This window comes from Thalassophryne amazonica, chromosome 2 (genome assembly GCF_902500255.1).
Source record: "Thalassophryne amazonica chromosome 2, fThaAma1.1, whole genome shotgun sequence".
In the NCBI taxonomy this organism is placed as follows: domain Eukaryota; kingdom Metazoa; phylum Chordata; class Actinopteri; order Batrachoidiformes; family Batrachoididae; genus Thalassophryne; species Thalassophryne amazonica.
In genome coordinates, this window is record NC_047104.1 from 95,421,906 (window position 1) to 95,445,270 (window position 23,365).

The 23,365-nt window shown below is 42.1% G+C and overlaps 1 protein-coding gene across 11 annotated transcripts in view; it reads left to right on the top strand.

Annotated features, from left to right (window-relative positions):
- Positions 1-23,365, top strand: part of tcf12 (transcription factor 12) — a 338,068-nt gene that overhangs the window by 228,917 nt on the left and 85,786 nt on the right. The window contains exon 1 of one of the 11 annotated variants that reach the window (XM_034189957.1): positions 1,808-1,988. The exons of the other annotated variants lie outside the window; for them this stretch is intronic. Coding sequence (XP_034045848.1) covers positions 1,920-1,988 — 69 coding nt within the window. The 5' untranslated portion in view covers positions 1,808-1,919. Of the gene's footprint in view, positions 1-1,807; positions 1,989-23,365 lie in introns of those variants that run through there. 11 annotated transcript variants of the gene reach the window in all.

The window sequence follows — 23,365 nt, forward strand, 5'->3', positions numbered from 1 at the left end:
TCTTTGTAGCACCTCTGAAGTGCCATCAGGTTGGATGGGGAGAGTCGGTTTACAGCCATTTTCAGATCTCTCCAGAGATGTTCAGTCGGATCAGTTCTGGGCTCTGGCTGGGCCACTCAAGGACATTCAACGTCTTAAGCGTCTTTGAGTTTCTAGAAAAGTGCTATACAAATAAAATGTATTATTATTATTATTATTATTATTATTCACAGAGTTGTCCTGAAGCCAATCCTTTGATATCTTGGCTGTGTGCTTAGGGTCACTGTCCTGCTGAAAGGTGAACCGTCACCCCACTCTGAGGTGAAGTGTGCTCTGGAGCAGGTTCTCATCTAGGATGTCTCTGTACATTGCTGCATTCATCTTTCCTTCAATCCTGACTAGTCTCCTGGTTCCTGCCGCTGAAAAACATTCCCACAGCATGATATTGCCACCACCATGCATCACTGTAGGGATGGTGCCTGGTTTCTTCCAAACATGACGCCTGTCGTTCAGACCAAAGAGTTCAATCTTTGTCTCATCAGACTAGAAATTGTGTTTCCCATGGTCTGTGAGTCCTTCAGGTGTCTTTTGGCAAACTCCAGGCGGGCTGCTATGCACCTTTTACTAAAGAGTGGCTTTCATATGGCCACTCTACCATACAAGCCTGATTGGTGGATTGCTGCAGAGATGATTGTCCTTCTGGAAGGTTCTCCTCTCTTCACAGAGGAATGCTGAAGCTCTGATAGAGTGACCATCGGGTTCTTGGTCACCCTGACTGCGGCCCTTCTCTCTCCATCACTCAGTTTACACAGAAGGCCAGCTCTAGGAAGAGTCCTGGTGGCTCTGAACTTCTTCCATTTACTGATGATGGAGACCACTGTGCTCACTGGGACCTACAAAGCAGCAGAAATGTTTCTGTACCCTGCCCCAGAACACAGGTAGGACAGTTTGGAAGCAAAGTCAGAGAGGAGGGACTAAGATGCTTTGGACATGTACAGAAGAGAGACCCAGAGTATATAGAGAGAAGGATGCTGAGGGTGGAGCCACCAGGGAAGAGGAGACAAGGGAGACCAAAAAGGAGGTTTATGGATGTGGTGAGTGAGGACATGCAGGTGGTTGGTGTGACAGAGGAAAACATAGAGGGCAGGGTGAAATGGAAACAGATGATCTGTTGCCGAGGCACCTGGCGGTAGCAGCCAGTAAAAGAAGAAGAAATATGCAGTTGGTACACCTTTAAAAAAAATAAATAAAAGAAACTTGAATTTGAACACCTAAATTTGATGTCTTTTGTTTCCTAACATGTCGAGTTTTAACTTTTTCCTTACTCCTAGTTGGTGTGCATAGTGTACTGCATACTTATTGTTCACTCAAAAAATTATACACGGTTGATTAAAATGTTCAATGAAGCAAGCTTAGGTCACACATTGTATAATATTTACGCTCTTGTTTACTCATGTTTTAAATGGATGAAATCCTGCTTTCAGTTATTTTATTTTATTTTTTGGGCCCCCGTCTGTTGGGGTTCCCTACAGAAAATCACCATTTCTTATGCCAAGAACTATCTATTTTTTTCCATCTTTTTTTTTTCTTTCTAAACCCACTCACACATTTGTTTTCTGTCCCACCCACTTCCCTTTATCTTTTCTATATCCCCCTCCCATTTGCCTCCCTTCCCCCTTGTCCTTTTCCTCTTTGCCTCAGCACTTAGAGGCTTAGAGAGGGATGTACCATGTGAGCCACTCCCTACTAACAATCACCCTGCCTCATGGCGTGGAATGGTACAGTCCTGCTTTGCATAAGTTTCCTCTGAGTGGGTCTATGTGTGGAGGCCAGTATGAGAAGAATTTTTACCCCCTCTAGTACAGTTTGGTTGTATGTCTAGAGAGAGAGCTAGTTTGCCGCTGCAGTACACCTTTATCACTTGAATTCTTGAAGCTATAATGTATTGCGCCTACCCTGTCCCTGGAATGGGCAGCAATTCCTTAATGTATTACTACAACGGGAAATCGGTGAGTAATCTCTTTGGGAATGTGTGTGTATCAGAGCCAGTACACTGGGGGAAGATGGAGTGTATGTGAGTTTATACATCTAACTTTACATCTCTGTCTCCATCTGAATACCATCTGATTTTTGCACATCTGTTTTTTTTTTTTGTTTGTTTGTTTGTTTTTGTTTTTGTTAGTTCATTTTTTGAAGCTAAAATACGTTTTCAAGTATCCTGTACATATGCATGCGCGTGTGAATGCATGAGTCTGAGGGTGCTTAGTTTCTATTACACAAATTCCAGCTGCATGACAGCAAAATTGAATAACTCAGATTATGTTTGTTACGCAGTTATTCTAGTGTTGTTTTAAAATGTAGCCCATAGAGTATAAAGTAAATGTTCAATCATGACTCTAGAAGAGTTTTTCCACTTGTACTTCTCGGAGAGAAATAAAAAAATAAGGGGGATGGAGGGTGGGAAGAAGAGGTTTTTGCTATGCTGAATTTATTTTTAGTGGCTGTTTTCTTCAGCTCTGAAACAGGGTTGAAATAATAACAAGTGGGAGTCTGGGAATGATTAAGAGAAGCAGGCTGCCTGTTGAGTTTAGACTTTCCTGTTTGCAGATTGAGCTCCAAGCACCAGTGTCGCTGTTATTACATCTGTTTTTAATCACACTGGCATTCTTAATGTCACAGGGAGCCTAATGTGATTTCTGAACTTCTCTGTAATGACCTCTTTGAATTTTGTTACTTTGAAAATGTTTTTCCAGTGTCGCATTAAAAAGAAAGAAAGAAAAAAGAAACCATACATTTTGTGTGTTTTTTTGTCCGTGCAACCAATGGACACAGCTTCACTTTTGGTTTGTGTGAGCTGGCTGTAAAAGTTGGGAAGGTTTGTTTATATTTATGCTGCGGAGAGTTAATAAAAGGTATTGCTTTGAAATAAATCTTCATGCCTTTATAGTAAAAGAATAATAAGCTATTAGGTTTACTGCTGTGCTCAAGGGCAGAGTGCTCAAACAATGCTTGAATGAGCTTTGCGGTATATTTCAGTAATCCTTCAGTAATGATCCTGTCATAAGATAATTATACACACAGACTTCCACCTGTTGTTGCCTGTGCTCTTTTTTGTACAAGTTGAATGATACATACGTTTGAAGGAAACGTAAAGAGGTTGTTTATTGATATTGTCTTGAAAAGGTCATTTTACTCAGGGTTGTTTCATATTTAGTTTTGAGCTATTACAGCATTTGCTCTTTGTTCCCATTGGGCAAACGTTTGCTTTGATCTTTTTCATATTAAGCATTAACAGGCTGGCTGGTGATGGTGATTAAATTGAGAACATGTGGGCAGAATGGGAAATTTTATTATCAAAAGCACTTGTTAAAAGAAAAAAACAGCGGCTGACTTTGTGTGTTATCCTTGCAAGAAATAGATGAAAGATGGTGTTCATTCTTTAGACTAACTTGATCCACATTAATTTGTTATAATACAGAGTTGCATAGCAGGCTCACCATCTGGACCACTGGAAGAATTTGCAGTGGGCCTTTGGCTTGTGAGCTGGTGGCATGGAACCAATACATATGGAGCAGTGAGCTGCTCTGTCTTCCGTTGCCTGTTAGTGCAAGAGAAAAAAATTTAAATGAAAGCCCTGCGGTGATTGTTAGACCACTTTCCTTATTTGCCTTCAGAGAAAACGTTTTAAAAATCTTTATTATAAATAATGCAATACAAACATTCTTTAAGGTTGAATTCACCTCTTGCTGTACTGTCATGCAACAGGTTATACAATAAAGAGTAGAACTTATTGTTAGAAGCTAATTCTGACACTTGTTACTCTGCATGTTTTACACATGCATTTTGAAATGCACACATTGCTACATGTGCAAAGTGTGTGTTGACCTATTATATACACATGTACATTAGAGCACCACACTCGTAAAGCGCAAACCTCTGCCACAACTAGTTTCCAATTCCACAAATCTTTACCGGGGGAAAAAATTTAGAAGTGGCTTTTCATAAGCAAAATTAGATGTGATCAAATGTCAGGAGTATGTATTTAGTTCATCCATTTGAATCAAAGTTTTTTTTTTTTTTTTTTTTTTTTTTTTTTTGGTGTTGTCAGGTTTTTTGTTTGTTTGTTTGTTTGTTTTTTTGCAACTTTTTCAGTTTCTGAATTCTTTTTCAGATAAGTTCCACAGAACATTGGTTATCTCTGCTATGCACAGTTTGTCATTGCTTTTTGGCACTTGGTTTCTGAGTGAGACAAACAGGCAAATTGGAACCTCCATTCAATTTTGATGGTGCAGGTGAATCCATAACAGAAAAATGAGAGTGACTGAGGCACATTTGATTAAGATATAATGTAAAATATACATTAAATGGGGTTTTCAATATTAAATTCAAATGTCCACAAAATCCACAATCTGGATCAGATACAGATCAAACTTTGTCAGGCAATAGTGAGTGCCAGTCTGCACCTCATTTTCAAATAGGAGAGTGACTGAGGCACATTTGATTAAGATATAATGTAAAATATACATTAAATGGGGTTTTCAATGTTAAATTTAAATGGCCACAAAATCTGTAATCTGGATCTGATCTAGTTCAGACTTTATCAATCGATAAAGGATACTATCCTACATAAAGGTATGTTCCACAGCAGATCCAAGGTGGATCTGCATGTTGATTTAGCACAAGTTTAACGCCAGATGCCCTTCCTGATGCAACTCCGCATTACATGGAGAATTGTGGTAGGGGTGGAGTTTGAACTGAGGACCTTCCGCACTGAAACCAAGTGCTCTATCCAGTTGGCCATCACCCCTGCTGATACCATCCGACATAACGTTCCCAAATATTAAAGAAGTTTGATCTTTGTTGACAGTTATGAATTTCTGAAAATTTGTTCAACGTTAAAGGACATAGGGATTTTTTCAATTTTCCAAGATTTGTCTTGACTTTGACCTATGACCTTGAAAATCGAATCAGTTCTTGCGTATCGGTATATGAATCCTCTGTAAAAATTTCATAATGATGTTTGGAAAATTGTGGGTTAGAGGCTGTTCAAACAAACAAACAAACATACATTACCTCTGTCCCACTTTGTTGGTAGAGGTCAATATACATGCTGTAAATGATAACAATATAATGAGCTGGCATTTATACAAAAACAGTATTTGTATAATAACCACTAATATTATGCAGAACTGTAATAGACTAGTGTTACCATCCTAGGGAGTTGCTTCACGCTACAGGATTTAGGGATGCGCACCATTCAGATGGGCCTCAGGGCTTATGTAGGAATTATGCTTCATTGATATTTTGAATTGTGGTGGTTGCTTTAATTATTAATTCATTTTTAGAAAACTTCACTTTTAGTTGATTGCTTTGGCCTCCAGTGTGCTTTGATTGGAGGGTTTTACAGATTTAGAGGGTTTTACAGATTTACTGGCCTTTACAGCAGGTGAACAGTGCTTGTATGGAGTTGGACACCTTTTTTCCTTCAGAACTGCCTCAGCTGCCTTACTTTTTCATAGCATAGGATCAAGAAGCTGCTAGAAACAGTCTTCTGAGATTTCGGTCCATATTAACTTGATAACATCACGCAGTTGACTCAGTACAACAAGCCTTGCTACAAGGCAGGATGCCATCATTTTATTTATGCCACGTTCTAACCACACAATCTGAATCTTGTAGCAGAAATTGAGCCTTATCAGGCCAGGCAGTATTTTTCCAGTCTTCCATCGCCGAATTTTGGTGAATGCATTCCCACTGTTGCCCCAATTTCCTAATCTTATCTGACAAGTGTGGCACTTGTTGTGATCTTCTGCTGTTGTTGTTCATTTGCTTCAAGGTTCAACATGTTTTGTTTTCAGAGATGCTTTTCTGTGTACCTCATTTGCAGCAAGTGGTTATTTGAGTTAATGTTGCCTTTCTATCAGCTTTAACTGTGGATGCACAATTATATCATGAAAATGTTGCCATCTGCAAATAAAAGCTAAAAAGTTTAATTATTGGAATCTGCAGATATAAAAATCTGCGGCTGTAAAACTTGACCGATAACGTGACACACAAAGAATGCAGCATGTCATTTTATTTTTTTCCTTTCAGAGCTGGTGTAATATCAGAGGTCTTTCATTGCTGACAACCTGCATCATGATTCGCAGAGGAAGCACTGTTGTTAGCTAATAGAAGTTTTATTGAGTTTTGTTTTAGATCGTGGCTGATGACCTGAGTGAAGGACTGGAAACAGTGATTCATGATGACAAATGAAAATTACATAATCTTTTAGAACTCACTTGCGTCATATAATGTGATGCTAACATTCTCCCAGTGAGTGTCAGTGGCCGTGTCTCAGTTTGGGCCACGTCATCAAAGGGCTGTGCTCCACAAGATTCTGGCCTTCTGAGGCTAAGTCTCATTTCTACCCCTCAGCCCTTCCCCTTACCCCTTCCCCTCCATTTTGTGTGGGCACGAGCGACAGAGGGGTGTCTCAATTCTCTTTTTGGAGTGAGGTGGAGGGTGAGGGGAAGGGCTTCAGTCCCCTCCAAAAGGTGTGAATCTGGATGCACACTCCTTTGGAGGGGTAGGAGGAGCTTACCGCTGTCTCCACAGAAACAAACATGGCACCGAAAGAGCCGCACAAATTACGCTGTTTAGAAAGTTATAACTTGTCAAAAAACTTTACAGGCGATTGCCTATGACAGCAATGTGTATGCTGCTGGATGCATGTTGCGTATATTGTCGTTCTGAAGAATATCGTAACTTGGCTCATGTGCTGAAGCGTTATAATGCATATACATACGAACACTACGATAAGACATTTATATCTCACAATGGAGAAAATCACGATAAAGGATAAGCACGTTAATTCGTATGTTCATAAATCTTTGGATAATAGCGATTCCTGCTGTTGGATTTCAAGGTCTGTAACGTGTGTCTATTTTGTAAACAAACAGGGAGCCCTGAGCACACTCGTCTCCTAATAAGCTTTCAGGCAGAAAATCAGGAGAAGTTTCACCAATGGGAGTTAGTTGGAAAATATACACACACACATGTATATGTGTAACACATAACCTGATGTCCTAATAGACTACTATTATTTGTCAAGGAAATTTCTTAAGGAAATAAGGCTGGATGCAAAAAATGGGAGAATATGAAAAAGAAATACTAGACGCAGCCCGTAACATACGAGGTCTGTGAGAAAAGTATCAGACCTTTGGCTGGGGAAAAAAAAACTGGCTTACCTGGAGCGTTGGAAACCTAATCACCCTCGAAGTAGTCTCCTTGGGACTCCACACACTTCTCCCAGTAATGTCACCACTGTAGGAAGCATTCCAAAAACGCCTCTTTCTGGATGGCGCACAGCGCCGCCGTCGTTGCAGCCATGATGTCCTCCCTTGTCTCAAAACGCGTTCCTTTTAATGGTGTTTTGATTTTTGGGAACAGCCAGAAGTCGCAAGGGGCCATGTCAGGAGAGTATGGAGCCTGTGGAACCACAGGAGTTTGGTTTTGAGACAAAAAAGTCCAAATTAAATTGGAGGAATGAGCTGGCGCGTTGTCGTGGTGGAGGCGCCAATTTCCTGTGGCCCACAACTCCCGTCTCTTGCGCCTTACAGCATCACGGAGGCGACTGAGGACATCTCTGTAATACTCCTTCGTTACTGATTGACCCTGTGGTGCGTACTCGTGGTGTACCACACCACGGGAGTAAAAAAAAAACAGTCAGCATTACCTTAACATTGCTACGCACTTGGCACGCCTTCTTCAGTCGTGGCGACGTGGAATGCTTCCACTGTGACGACTGGAACTTGGTTTCCGGGTCGTACCCATACACCCAGGACTCATCATCGGTTATAATGGTGTCCATAAAACTGGGATCAGTGTGAATGGAGTCCAGCGTGTCCTGTGAGACGTGCTTTTGCTCCGCCGTCAGTAACCTCGGCACGAACTTTGCAGCCACTCGCTTCATGTCCAAATTTTCTCTAATAATGGAATGTGCCGACAAAGTACTTATGTCCACTTCCTCCGCAATTTCTCGGCTGGTCACTCGACGGTCCCGCATCACCACAGCGTTCACTTTGGAAATGATCTCCTCATTTCGGGACGTCGATGGTCGGCCGGAGCGCGGCTCGCTTTCCACCGTTACGCATCCGTCTTTAAACCGGTTGTACCACTCCTTAATCCGTGTGGTGCTCATGGCTTCATCCCTGAAAGCCCTCTGTATTTTTCGAATCGTTTCCGCTTGGCTGTCGCCAAGTTTCTGGCAGAATTTATGCAAAAGTGTTGCTCCAAGCGTTCCGCCATTTTCCCCACAAACAGAACTCCGACGAATGGGGGTGGAGCACTCGTCCCGCAAGGCATGCTCACAGGCGAATGACGTCACCAACAGGCGTGGAAAAACTCACGCTTGCACACGAGGGTTCAAGCTTGCCTGACGCAATCACACGTGATTCAAATCCATATGGTTTTTTAAAAAAATAAAAAGGTACGATAGTTTAATCACAGACCTCGTACATACGAGGTCTATTAGAAAAGTATCCGACCTTATTATTTTTTCAAAAACCATATGGATTTGAATCACGTGTGATTGCATCAGACAAGCTTGAACCCTCGTGCGCATGTGTGAGTTTTTCCACGCCTGTCAGTTGCGTCATTCGCCTGTGAGCAGGCTTTGAGTGAGGAGTGGTCCAGCCCCCTCGTCGTTGTTTCATTGCCAGGAAATGGCGGAATGATTTGGGCTTTTTTTCCATCAGAATTTTTTCAGAAACTGTTAGAGACTGGCAGCTGGAAACCATTGGAAAAATTTATCTGGCTTTCCGCTCCTCTTTCCATGACAAAAACTCCTGTAACAGTGGAATGTGCCGTTCATTTCCAAACTGGACGATGTGTTTTATCCGGTGTCGTCTGACTAGCACAGGAATTGTGAAAAGACGTGGACGTCAGCACTTTTTCGGCACATTGAGACAGACGTGCGGAGGAATTCCGCGCGTCGCGGCGGTGCCGCATGGTGCACAGCAACGCAGTGATGAAGCCTCACGGGACATGTTCTGGCATGTCCAGGCACATCCACAATTTCTCGGATAATCACTCAATGGAAAAATATATTTCAAGTGTTTATTTATTTTAATTGCTAATTAATTAATTACTAATCAATCAATTAATAATTAATATTAATTGTTACTATTATTGATTAATTATTATTAGTATTATTAACATTAATTACTAATTAATTATTAATACTATTTATTATTATAAATTACAAATTAGTTAAATTAATTAACATGACATAATTGCGATGTGTCGAAGAAATCTGCAACTTCTATTTCTTTGCATTTATGCAGAAAGGCGAGTGAAGATGACAGTTTGAGACGGGCAGTTTTTTTTTCTGCCCTAAGGCGGAGGGGTGTCTCAAGGTTAGAGGCATACCCCTTCGCCTTACCCCTTGTTTTAAAGGGGTAGGGGTAGGGGTAGGGCCAAGGGGAAGGGGTACAAAAGACAATTGAGATTGGGGGTGAGACTGGAGAAGCCAAATCAGCCATTTTGAAATGAGACGGTCTAGCCAATGGAGCATTTTGCTATTGCATCTTTAGCTTATCCCGGCCCTACCCCCTGTCACCTAGCAACCTTGGTAGTTGCACCTGAGAAGTTTAGTGGATTAACTTGTAGTTTAGTAATCATTTTTCAAAACTTATTTATGTTTCTAAACCATGAGTTATTGTACATATGGATGGCCATGAGATGTCTTCTAAATTACTTCAGGGGTGTTATCTGGTTGCAAGAACAGGGTTTTTCATTTCAGAAGTGTTTATTTCTTGCAAATTTTTGCACAATATCTGAGAACCATGTTAGATTTACACAGCGGTTTTGGATTGTTTTCCGCCATGTTGGTTTAGCAGCCAGAGAGAGACCAGCCAGGGATATTACTGTGCCTCTTTACTGTGATTGGGTGTCACCGCGTCCTTCCCAGAATTCCTCACCCAGGTCTGGGGAAGCCCCCATGTGGTCTATGATGTCACTGTCATAGACTGTGTTGGTCTCACCCATTGCTGCCATAAATAGTTGATGGCCGTCTTCTTTTGCAAATTTACCCTTCAGGGGAACTTGACATAAAAACATTTCTACACAACGCAAATTTTGATTGTATTGGTAATGTCATATGAATCCACTATTTAAAGGCTAATAAATAAAATTATGGTGGTGCCAAAGAAAATTATTTTTATGCCTTAAATCTTAAAAACCTTAGTGGCACTATACTTTTAAAATAAGAAAACAGTAATTTTTTTCACATGGAGACAAATCTTTACAGAATGATGCACATTTAATTATTGATAATTATTGTCATTTTGGATAAATTTGTACTTCATTTTAAAAAACAGGAATGATCATAAAATAAATAATGTAGCAATTTGTGCTTTTTAAAAATTGCACCAAATTAATTTAGGTGCCTTCTGGGAGCAGTTTTGGGCAGCTGTTCTAAACTAAACTGAAAAAAAAAAATCATGTCTTTGAAGTGAGTAGGCTATATCAGTAGGCTAAAACAGTGCACTAAGAGAGGGAGAGTAATGCAGATGAAGCATTTTCTATGTACACGCCACAAACAGAGACGCTTGAGGACAAGCCAGCTTCATTTTGGAATAAGGTGCTGTGGACTGATGAAACTAAAATTGAGTTATTTGGACATAACAAGGGGTGGAAAAAAAACACAGCATTCCAAGAAAAACACTTGCAATTTGGAGGTGGTTCCATCATGCTTTGTGGCTGTGTGGCCAGTGGAGATCCTGGGAATCTTGTTAAAGTTGAGGGTCACATGGATTCCAGTCAGTATCAGCCGATTCTTAAGAACAATTTTCAAGAATCAGTGACAAAGTTGAAGTTGCAGTGGGACTAGATCTTTCAACAAGACAACGACCCTAAACACTGCTCAAAATCTACTAAGGCATTCTTGCAGAGGAACAAGTACAACAACATTCTGGAATGGCCATCTCAGTCCCCAGACCTGAATATCATTGAAATTCTGTGGTGTGATTTTAAGATGGTTGTCCATGCTTGGAAACCAACAAACCTGAGATGTTTTGTAAAGAAGAATGGTCCAAAATACCTTCAACCAGAATCCAGGCTCTCATTGGAAGCTATAGGAAGCGTTTAGAGGCTCTTATTTCTGCAAAAGGAGGATCAACTAAATATTAATGTATTTTTAGTGTTGGGGTGCCCAAATTTATGCACCTGCCTAATTTTGTTTAAAGAATTATTGCACACTGTCTGTAAATCCTATACACTTCATTTCACTTCTCAAATATCACTGTGTTTGTCTGCTATATGATATATTTAACTGAAATTGCTGATCCAAACGACCAATGATTTATAAAGGAAAATCATGAAAATTATCAGGGGTGCCCAAACTTTTGCATGCAACTGTACATGTGATTTTTTTTTTTCTGTGTGATATACCCACTCATTGGTAAAAGTAATAACATGCTCATTCTTTTAAAGTATTTATTTATTTATTTATTACCAGTAATCAGGCTTTGTCACGCTATAGTCAGATTTGAGCTGCTGCCCCCGCGACCTGACTCCGGTTAAAGCAGAAGAAAATGGATGGATGGATGGACGTCCCACCAGGCCCATATCTACAACAATTGCTTTTTAGTTTGGCGCAGGCAAATTGTCGACTTGCTTCAGCAATGAACACATTTACAGTGTTTTTCAAATTTGCTCATATGGACATAAATATATCGCAAACGGACATTGCAGTTTTCATGAAAATATGACCTCTATTCCCAAAGGTATTAAGAGGTGTCATACATAAATGTTGAATGTCCTTCCAAGTTAAATGAACTATTGTTTACAGAGTCAGTGAGTCTGATGTGTGTGTAAAATTTACACCAAATTTACAATGAAATGCCCCGGAAATGTGATTTTTATGCCAAGGACTACCACACAGCACATAAACAAGACGCGCCATTCTGAGAACTTTTCTCAGGTTTCTTGGCCTATTTTTCCTTTGTTGCATTTTAATATAGTTTCTGTTATGTTTTTTGTTGTATTGCATCTTGACAGTATTTTAAGATTTGATATTGTAGTTGGCGTGGTGTGAGCTTCAAAGGTGGCACAGTGATGTTGAAGGTGAAGCCAAATGATGGAACAGATTCAATAACTCAGTGCTGCATCTTTTATTTGAAGCAGAATATTACCCACTGGCAACACAAATAATTGCTCATCACCTGGCTTTTGGTTTTATGTTATACTTATCCCTCAGCATACATTTTGGAGGGTATTATATTTCTTAATGATATTTTTATTTATACATCGCTGTTGTTTGCTATTATTTGTATTTTTACTATTTACGGGGATGAGCCTGACCCAGAAAATTAGGGCGTAGTTCTCCCTCGTTTGCATTCTGAGAAACTAGTATTTCTCAACATTTCACCCAGTGAATCAAAACTTCACGCATTCTTGAGAAATGTTGGTTTCTTAGATTGCAAAAGATGGAAAACCATGACCTACTTTTTTTTTTTTTTTTTTTTTTTTTTGGGTCAGGCTCATAACTTTTCAATCGCCCCTCATATGTATTTTCCTGACATACTGTTGTTCATCAAAAAAGTATATTGAGAGACAAATGAGCTGAAGAAGGAGTCCTACTTGTCTTTGTTGGTAGGTGGGACCCCAGAGGCAGCTGACAGGTACCGGCAGGCCAAGCGTGCCGCAGCCCGTGCGGTCACAGAGGCAAAAACGCGGGTCTGGGAGGAGTTCGGGGAGGCCATGGAAGAGGACTATCGGTCAGCCTCGAAGAAATTCTGGCAAACTGTCCGACGCCTCAGGAGGCGGAAGCAGCTCTCCACCAACACTGTCTATGGTGCGGGTGGGGAGCTGTTGACCCTGACTGGGGATGTTGTCGGGCGGTGGAAGGAATACTTCGAGGATCTCCTAAATCCCATCGTCACGTCTTCCGAAGAGGAAGCAGAGACTGGGGACTCAGAGGCAGACTCATCCATTACCCAGGCCGAAGTCACCGAGGTGGTTAGAAAGCTCCTCGGTGGCAAGGCTCCTGGGGTGGATGAAATCCGTCCTGAGTACCTTAATTCTCTGGATGTTGTGGGACTGTCTTGGCTGACACGCCTCTGCAACATCGCGTGGTGGTCGGGGAAAGTGCCTCTGTATTGGCAGACCAGGGTGGTGGTCCCTCTGTTTAAGAAGGGGGACCGGAGGGTGTGTTCCAACTGTAGGGGGATCACACTCCTCAGCCTACCCGGTAAGGTCTATTCCAGAGTACTGGAGAGGAGAATTTGACCGATAGTCGAACCTCTGATTCAGGAGGAGCAGTGTGGTTTTCGTCCTGGTCGCGGCACACTGGACCAGCTCTACACACTCCATTGGGTACTTGAGGGTTCATGGGAGTTCGCCCAACCAGTCCACATGTGCTTTGTGTATCTGGAGAAGGCGTTCGACTGTGTCCCTCGGGGCACCCTGTGGGGGGTGCTCCGGGAGTGCGGGGTCCGGGGTCCTTTGCTAAGGGCTATCCGGTCCCTGTACGACCGCAGCAGGAGCTTGGTTTGCATTGCCAGTAGTAAGTCAAACCTGTTTCCAGTGCACGTTGGCCTCCGCCAGGGCTGCCCTTTGTCACTGGTTCTGTTCATTATCTTTATGGACAGAATTTCTAGGCGCAGCCAGGGTGTAGAGGGGGTCTGGTTTGGGAACCACAGAATCTCGTCTCTGCTGTTTGCGGACAATGTGGTTCTAAATCAGGACTCTAAATCAGGACCTTCAGCGTGCACTGGGGCGGTTTGCAGCCGAGTGTGAAGCGTCCGGGATGAAAATCAGCACCTACAAATCCGAGGCCATGGTTCTCGACCGGAAAAAGGTGCTTTGCCCTCTTCAGGTCGGTGGAATGTCCTTGCCTCAAGTGGAGGAGTTTAAGTATCTTGGGGTCTTGTTCACGAGTGAGGGATGGATGGAGCGTGAGATCGATAGACGGATTGGTGCAGCATATGCAGTGATGCAGTCGCTGTATCGGACCGTCGTGGTGAAGAGAGAGCTGAGTAGGGGGGCAGAGCTCTCGATTTAACAGTCGATCTACGTTCCGATCCTCACCTATGGTCATGAGATCTGGCTCATGACCGAAAGAACGAGATCGCGAGTACAAGCTGCCGAGATGAGTTTCCTCCACAGGGTGGCTGGGCGCTCCTTTAGCGATAGGGTGAGGAGCTCGGTCACTCGGAAGGAGCTCGGAGTCAAGCCGCTGCTCCTCCATGTCAAAAGGAGTCAGTTGAGGTGGCTCGGGCATCTTTTCCGGATGCCCCCTGGACGCCTCGCTGGAGAGGTATTTCGGGCACGTCCCATTGGGAGGAGGCTCCGAGGAAGACCCAGGACATGCTGGAGGGACTACATCTCTCGGCTGGCTTGGGAACGCCTTGGGGTTCCCCCGGAGGAGCTGGAGGAGGTGTGTGTGGATTGGGAGGTCTGGGCGGCTTTGCTTGAGCTGCTGCCCCCGTGACCCGACTCCGGATAAAGAGGAAGAAAATGGATGGATGGATGGATGGATGGATGGAGAGACAGAGAGTAATTCTAAGTATACTGGGATGGATGGATGGATGGAGAGACAGAGAGTAATTCTAAGTATACTGGGTTTATTATCAACTGCCAGCAGGAAGACCAAAAGGAAGACATAGGAATGCACTCAGTTAGTGGATACGTGTGCATGTGCATTTGTGTCAGTCACATCTTCTTGTGCCCGTGATCACTTCCACAACATTTGTTTGAATTTGACCAGATTGGAGCTGGAATTCCAAGTGAGTGTAGCTCTGAACAGATCAAATTTGAACATGATTGGGTTTCACTATCACCCTCGAAGGACCACCCACTTAACTGAACATATAGTATTGGTTCTTGTACCACAATACATTTTTTTTTGTAGAGGATTGTCACCAAATTTGAACTGGATATCCTAAATTTGTATACCCTGAACCAGTTTGAATTTCAGTGAGAGTTGATTTCAGAGACCCTTGAACGACCCTCAACTTTGTTGAACGCATATTGATTATTGTAATTTATCATTCCCCAGCAGCCATATCATACCCCCCTCCTTTCCCCCATCAGCTGCCTTTCTGTTCTAACTAGTCATCCACAATTAAACACATCAATGTTTGGTTGATGTAAATTATAAACCTTTCAGCTTTAAATACTGAAAGCAGAACTGCCAGAACTTTCAAATCCCAATGTGGTAGTGTTCTTACATCAGCAACACACCTGATTTTTATTTAAAAAATACATTATCAGAATAGTAAAAACATGCTTCAGTGATTACAGTAAAACCTGCATATAATGGATTCAGGTGGACCAGCGAATTTGATCTGTTCTAATTTAAATCCGCTATATGTGTAAAACTGACAAAATCCGTTATATATATGTAGCAGATTACTTACAGTCAGGAGGCACGAATGATGCACTGGGAATCCCCAGCACCAATTTGGCTTTTGTATTTCCTTGATTGAACACTTTACCTTGAATAGGGTCTGCCTCATTTAATGGTCATATCAAAACTTCGTCTGAACAAATAAACGCCTGCCTTAAATAAGCGCCGGGCATTCACTCGTTTTTCTATGTCCTAAAGCCTGATTTATGCTTCTACTACTCCATAACTCTGTAGCCACGACATGATGTCGATGTGGGTGAGACCCTTTTAAACTTCTCCATCATGTTGGTGGGTGTCTTAATGCAATTTACCGCAGGAACTGTGGCTTTTTCTGGACCAATTTGTCCCTCAATGAGCTCCATTTCTTTATACAATCATTAACCTCCAAAGCAGTGTTACGGTGCAATTTCTCTCCATGAATTGCGGGTCATTTGAGCATTTTTGTAGTTTTTAGACTCTGTGTTATAAAGTTGGTAATATTTGCAGACTTTTCTGCCATATGTTCCTCTATTTGATCCATGATCGAAATGTAATTGGCCTGCACACTGCAAAAACTTTTAAGATATGATCGAAGAGGAATGAGTGAAACTGGAAAAATGACCAATCACAGCCCTTGCAGTCTTCATCCTTCAGCAGGTGTGCGTCAGGCTACGGAGAGGGCTCGCTCCCATACAGAGGGCTCTGATCTAAAACAACTGTCTTTGGTTCGCCACACCCAGGGATCTGTGTGAAACATAACACCATATTACAGTGCAGGCAGCTAGCAGCATTTTGTTAATAATCACTGGCCTTGAATAAAGTCCTCCCTTGTTTAGGTGCCGGGTCTGAGCATGGTTTGAAAAAAATAAACACCTGGGCTTTTAACTCATTGAGTGCCAGCCATTTTCAAAGTTCAGAACATCCATGCCAGGATTTTTCAGCATTTGTGTGTTTTTTCAAGACCCATAGAAACTTGAGTTCTATATCCATGTCAACAACAAACATACCAAAAGAAACTTCAGAGTTTCCTTTATCATCAGAAAAAAAATGTTTGTTTGTACCTCTTTCCATTCTTTAGTAATTGTCTGCAGAACATGGGTGGGTATCACTAAAAATGCTGATTTCTGACAAAAAACTGAGAAAAATGGCTTTTTGTGACAAGCAACATTTCAAGGAGAAAATGTCTTTGATTATAATTGTTTTTGCTTCATTGACATCTCAAACATTATGAAAAGTGATCCTATTGTATAATGCACCAAAAAAAAAAAAAAAAGAAAAACCGTCAGGGGAGGGACTCCGTCTGTCTCTTCTCTTGGCTGCTCGTCTTTTCCCTCTGGCTCCCGCGTATCGGACCTTTTTATTTTTTTCAAAAACCTGATGGATTTGAATAACGTGCTTGCATGAGCCTGTCGATTGTGTCATTTGCTTGTAAGCAGACTTTGTGTGAGGTGTGTGTCGTGTGCTCGGCGTTTTTTCATTCCAAGGAAAAAGACGGAACGACTGGAGCAGCGCGATGGCATCACAGTTTGACAGACAGCCAGGTGGAAACCAGTCGGATTAGGAGCGGTACAACCGTAAGACATCCACACAATGGTGGAGAGCGAGCCGCGCTCCAGTCCACACTCACACTGCTACCACCCACAGTATGGGTTCCCTTGTGATTACAACTCTAATTGTTTTACACAAGATAGATCAGCTGATTACCCCCCCCTCCCCATAAAAAAGTGTAATTGGCGCAATAACGCATCTTTGGCGCTGAGCGTTACTATCTGAAAAGACGCGTTTAAGCGTCAATGGCACTCAGTGAGTTAATCAAGTAAATACAGTACCCACTTTCCTCGAATCGGCTAGTGTCAGCGCTGACCTTCATTTCGTATCTCTGTTGCAATTGGGCACATCCAGACTGTTCTGTACGCTGCATGTGAGGGGTTTTAAATAGCAATACATTGAGATGGGACGGGACGTTTTGTCCGATGTGAGCAAAAATCTGTTATACAAAATCTGGTATATATGGTGTTTATTACATGGAAAACAATACAAAAACATTGGAACTTTTACTTTTTAGTATCTGGTTTATACGATGACTCTTTAGGCAAGTTTTACTGTATCTCTAAATTTATCTGCCAAAATAATCAAGACAAAACCAAGTCCTTTAAAGGATCTGGTACAAATTATCGGTGGTGGATGCTTCGTGCACAAGTATGTATTTTTTATTTTTTATTTCTTTGTATATTTGGTATAAATGTTACAAGTAGTACCTTCCATGCAACCCAACCCAGAGTTCATACAAGGTTACACTGCATGCTAGACAGTGATCATTTGTTTATGATATGAAACCCCAAAACTAAATATTGCTTTGACTTTCTACAACGTTTGAAAAATAGAACATTGTAGTTTTAATATGAAACAGCCTCTGATGCTCAAACAACTGGTGTATGTCTGTGCTGGCCTACTTATTTACGTGAATGACGGCCTTTAATTAATGGCCTTGTAAAAGAAAACCCAGGTGGGCCTTCTTTTCCACTGGCCAGCAGGATAAAGCACTCAGTGTTTTGGATGGTTTATTAACGCTTTGACTGGTTAGCTCAGGGTAAAATGGGCTATTAGTATTATCCACTACCATATGCTGCCCATTGAGCCTCTGACAGGCAAAAGACAAAAGGCTGGGCTCCTGTGTGAGGTTAACCTGAGCCCTCCATGGAACAACTATGAACCCTGGTCACATGTGTACACCAGAAGAACCCAAGAGACCTCTACCCCTGTCAGAGCACTTTAATTACACACCCAGACAAATAACACACTCCAGTATTACTCACGCAGCAAAGCCCAACAACGCTGAATCTTACTGATGTGCAATTGTATGCTTTGTAGATAGTATGTTAAATTTAAAGGTTTTTGTTGTCCTGCACATTTTTCATGTGTCAAACTACTGAAAACAACAAATGAAAGAAAATCAACTTTTAAAGTTGTTAGCATCGTACACCTGCCAACCTGTATGTATTCTTTGTACCAGGCACTCATTTTGACATCAAAATATGCTGCTGCGATTTGTCTCTCAAAGTACGCAAAAAAAAACCTCAAGTAAATTATTAAACAGTTGTACTGCATGCAAGTCTATACCTGCCGAAAAGCAATAAACGAACCGTTCAACCAATCACAGCACTGTATCCTATTTCCACAGCTAGTGTGCTTTGAGCTATGTCTAGCAGAAACCATCAGCAGTAGCTGCAAGCTGTTGTAGACTGACCGTGTCTGTCCACAAGAGAAGGTCATTTTCTTCCAAATATCTGAGCTCATATGGTTTGCAGTTAGTTGTACTAGCAGAACACCTAAGAGTCTGTGCTCTGTAGTATTTCCATTTAGTGGAATTTTTGTGTTTATTAACATGAATAGAAAAAACTCCACTTTTTGCGACTGCTTTGGTGATTGCAGCCGAAAACAAAACAGTACACGATTTTCCCGTTACAATTGACACATTTGTGGGAAGAGACTAATCCCTGGGTAGAGTGCGGGAGAGTCAGCACAAACCATTAAGGAGGATGGGAGTTTCAGCAGAAACCATTTTAAACCGGCACATCTTAAACTGGCAGGTCCGCTAGGTGACATCATGTATACTTTTAAATTTACAGAGCCGGGCTGAATGGTTTGTGCTGATGCCCAGGGATTCTCTGCTGTGTTCGTGCTGGCTGTCCCCACATGTGGTCAAATCCCGCAAATCTCACGAGACTGCACCGCCCTATTGCATAATATCACTCTTTCTGTCTCTCTCTCTCTCTCTCTCTCTCTCTCTCTCTATCTCTATCTCTGTCGTTCACCAGTTCACCACACACACACTGCAGAAAATGTGTAGGACGGAGCAAAGACATAACACATATGTGTAGCAACACACGTAGTCTGTGGAAATATGGCCTAAGCCTCAGAATGCAAGTACAGCTAACACCTGAACTCTTCATTAGTGTCAACCAAGTAAAACTTACTAAGACAAACTGAAACTCCTGGAAGTGGGGTCTGGGGCCTAACCCAGAAGCCATTGGGTGAGAGGCGGGGTACACCCTGGACAGGCTGCCAGTCTGTTGCAGGCAGACACATATAGACAAACACATCCACATATTTAAACCAACCTCCCACTGCCAAGTTTTGGTACAGATCGTGGCACGTCATCCATCCATCAACCAGTGCACATAGTAGCACTCTACAACTTTACAACCAGTCTGAAAAATTTTAAACATGTTCAAAATGATCGTGACACTGTGATCCATCATGATCCACAATGATGAACAATCTGATTGTAATCTGTTCAAATAGGGGCTAAAATGCATCTTTTATTTTAATTTTTACCCGAGGCCAACAAAATATGGCCATCGGTTATTGCGAAGGCTTTGCGTCCATCAGTCTGTCCATCCATCTGTATGTCTGTCTGTGCTCAGCATAAGTCCAGTTCTATTACTGCCAGAGTCTTCAAATTCACATGGAACATTCTTGGTACACCTTGGACAAGTTCAAAGATGGCTAACCTTGACCTAAAGGTCACATTCTGTTTCCTATTTATATGCTGTGAATCATGCAAATCTGTTTTTTTTTTGTTTTGTTTTTTTTTTGGGGTGGGGGGGGTGACAGCCAATCAGAATAGAGAGGCACTGTGACGTCACTGGCTGGTCTCTCTCTGGCTGCTAATTCAACATGGCGGAATCCACTCCAAAACCGCTGTGTTTCTGTGTAAGTATAACATGTTTCTCATATATTATTTAAACGTTAGTGAGAAATAAACACTTCTAAAAATGAAAATGCTATTTTTGTAACCTAATAACACCTCTGGAGTGATTTACAAGACATGCGTGCGTGCATGCGCATCACACACTGTCACAGGTAACTTCCGGTCTTTGCAAAATCTCATATATGCGCACATGCAGGCCCTCCTGCAGACGGCATTAAAAGGTTCCTGCTCACATGGCCGGGGGTATTTTAGCATTGCGTTATATTTCAGGCTGCTTTGGCTTTTATTTTGTTACAGCACTTTGAAATAAATTGTTTCCGCTTGAATGTGGATTTGGCTCCGCAGTCACTTAGGTGACAGGTCCTGTGCCTAGGCATGCAGCTCCGCTCATTGTTCTGACAAAAGTACCGCACAGGTTTGTGCATAGACTGTATGGAGTAGTTCTTTCATACTGGTGCCTGATCTAACACGCACACGCACCCCATGCATCTATTTTATTTGTACATATGACATCATAGGTGGCTTTGTTGTTATATCATAAGTACCTCTTGTTATAAATAATGTCTGCTTGAATATGAATTGGGCAGCTCAGTTATTTAGATGATGCCAGGCTACAGTCTAAACTAAAATTAAAAAGCAGATTGTGTTATTTGGGAACTTGGCACAGTGGTTGGTGTGTAAGCAGTTCAAAGGATCATCATTGGCTTGACCTCTTTTAATCTCCTCTGGAGATGTAACATACGAGGTCTGTGCATAAAGTGTCATACCTTTTTATTTTATTTTTTAAACTATATGGATTTGATTCATATGTTTTCACGTCAGACAAGCTTGAACCCTCGTGTGCATGCGTGAGTTTTTCCACGCCTGTCTGTGACGTCATTCGCCTGTGAGCACGCATTGTGGAAGGAGTAGTCTCGCCCCGTCGTCGGATTTCATTGTCTGGAAATGGCGGAATGATTTGAGGTTTTTTTCCATCAGAATTTTTTCAGAAGCTGTTAGAGACTGGCACCTGGAAACCATTCGAAAAAAATTTATCTGGCTTTCGGTGAAAATTTTATGGGCTTCACAGAGAATAAGGTCTGTTAGTACAGCTTTAAGGACCCCTTTAAGGACACTCGGCGCACCGCGCTCCGAGCTGCGACGACGCGGCACAAGCCACCGGACCATTTCTAAACCATTTCTGGCTCTGTGGATACGAGACCATCGTGTGCTCTTTCTCTGGTTATCACAAGAGCTGGACATCAGCCATTTTCCGGCAGATTTCACTTTTAACAAGAGATTTTGTCATGGAAAGCCGCGCGGAGGCTTCGCGCGTCATGACCGATTCGCTTTGGAAGCGAGACAAAAGAACACCTCCTTTTCGGCGTGCCAGAGGACAAGTTCGGACATGCCTGTCTCGGCCTTCAATGCTTACCAGTTGAGTGAGTTATAAGAGAAATTGTGGAGAGCTGGGCATGTCCGAACTTGTCCTCTGGCACGCCGAAACAGAGGCGTTCTTTGTCGAATCCGTCATTAGGCACAAAGCCTCCGCGCGGCTTTCCATGACAAAATCTCTTGTTAAAAGTGAAATCTGCCAGAAAATGGTTGATGTCCAGCTCTTGTGATAACCAGAGAAAGTGAACACGATGGTCCCAGCTCCACACAGCCATCCATTTAGAAATGATCCGGTGGTTCGTGCCTGTCGTCGCGGCTCGGAGCGTGGCGCGCCGAGCGCCATTGTGGGCCATCCTTAAAGCTGTAGTAATAGTCCTTATTCACTGTGAAGCCCGTAAAATTTTCACCGAAAGCCAGATAAATTTTTCGAATGGTTTCCAGGTGCCAGTCTCTAACAGCTTCTGAAAAAATTCTGATGGAAAAAAACCCCAAATCATTCCACCATTTCCAGACAATGAAAATCCGACGACGGGGCGGGACCATTCCTTCCACAAGGCGTGCTCACAGGCGAATGACGTCACCGACAGGCGTGGAAAAACTCACGCATGCGCACAAGGGTTCAAGCTTGTCTGACGTGAAAACATATGACTCAAATCCATATAGTTTAAAAAAAAAATAAAAAGGTACGATACTTTATGGACAGACCTCGTATATCTATAATCCCTTGTGCACTCTTCAGACAAACACATTTTTTCAGATGTCAACAGATACATTTTAGCTTTGTAATGTGTTATAACCACAGGCATTCCCACATATGCACACAGTACCGTTGTGAGCCACCTGATGCTGTGTACACGGCCGCTTGTAATTGGCAGTGATATGGTGATTATTGTGTCACACACACCTGTATACTACTGTTGTGGACACTTTGACTCGATTGCCTTGTATTTGAAGTCCGGGCATTAATCAAGGCAAAAAAATCTCCATTGGGAGACCGGCTATGTAAAATTGGCTATGTTCAATTTTAGAACCATCAATTCACCTAACATGATGTCTGTGGAAGTAGGAGGAAGCCGTAGCACCTGCAAACATGAAGAGAACTTGTAAATCCACACAGAAAGGACCAGGTTGCAGCTGAACCTGGACTTTCTCACTGCGAGGCAACAGTGCTAAACACTAAGCCACATTGCTGCTAAATAGGAAAACAGAATATTATTTTTTCAAAACGAGAAAAGCTCATTTAATTTATTGTGTTGCAAGTAGTTTATTTATTTCATTGTTTTGATTTACTGGCCTTTTATTTTTATTTTATGTTTTATCTCCCCGGTATGAAATATGGGGGGAACATAGTGATCAAAATGTCTGTCCGCTTAAGCCTGGTTCACACGACAGGATTTTAAAGTTATCTTTAGGTTTCCAAAACCAGAGAGACCACACACGTGAAGATACAAAAATTATAGATCTAACAGTGTTGGTTGTACAGTGTGTGGTGTTCAGCCGCACGGTAAGGACAACAACACCACATACGAACAGATTTCACAAACGAACATTCCCAGCTCAGACAGGAAATTTTGCAAAATCTCTCGAGATTAAACGTGACTTCAGCGTAAACAAAGGGAGATACTTTGTAGGCTATTTAAAACAGAGGGAAAAAAGGGGAAGTGATGGTCTAGTGGTTAAGGTGTTGGGCTTGAGTCCAGAAGATCATGGGTTCAAATCCCCACCTCACTGGAAAATCATTAAGGGCCCTTGAATCCTATTGCTCCTGGTGTGTAGTGAGCACCTTGTATGGCAGCACCCTGACATCGGGGTGAATGTGAGGCATAATTGTAAAGTGCTTTAAGCGTCTGAATTAGATCTGATGCAGATGGAAAAGCGCTATATACCATTTACCATTTCCACTCCGTACGTCCATCACCTCACTT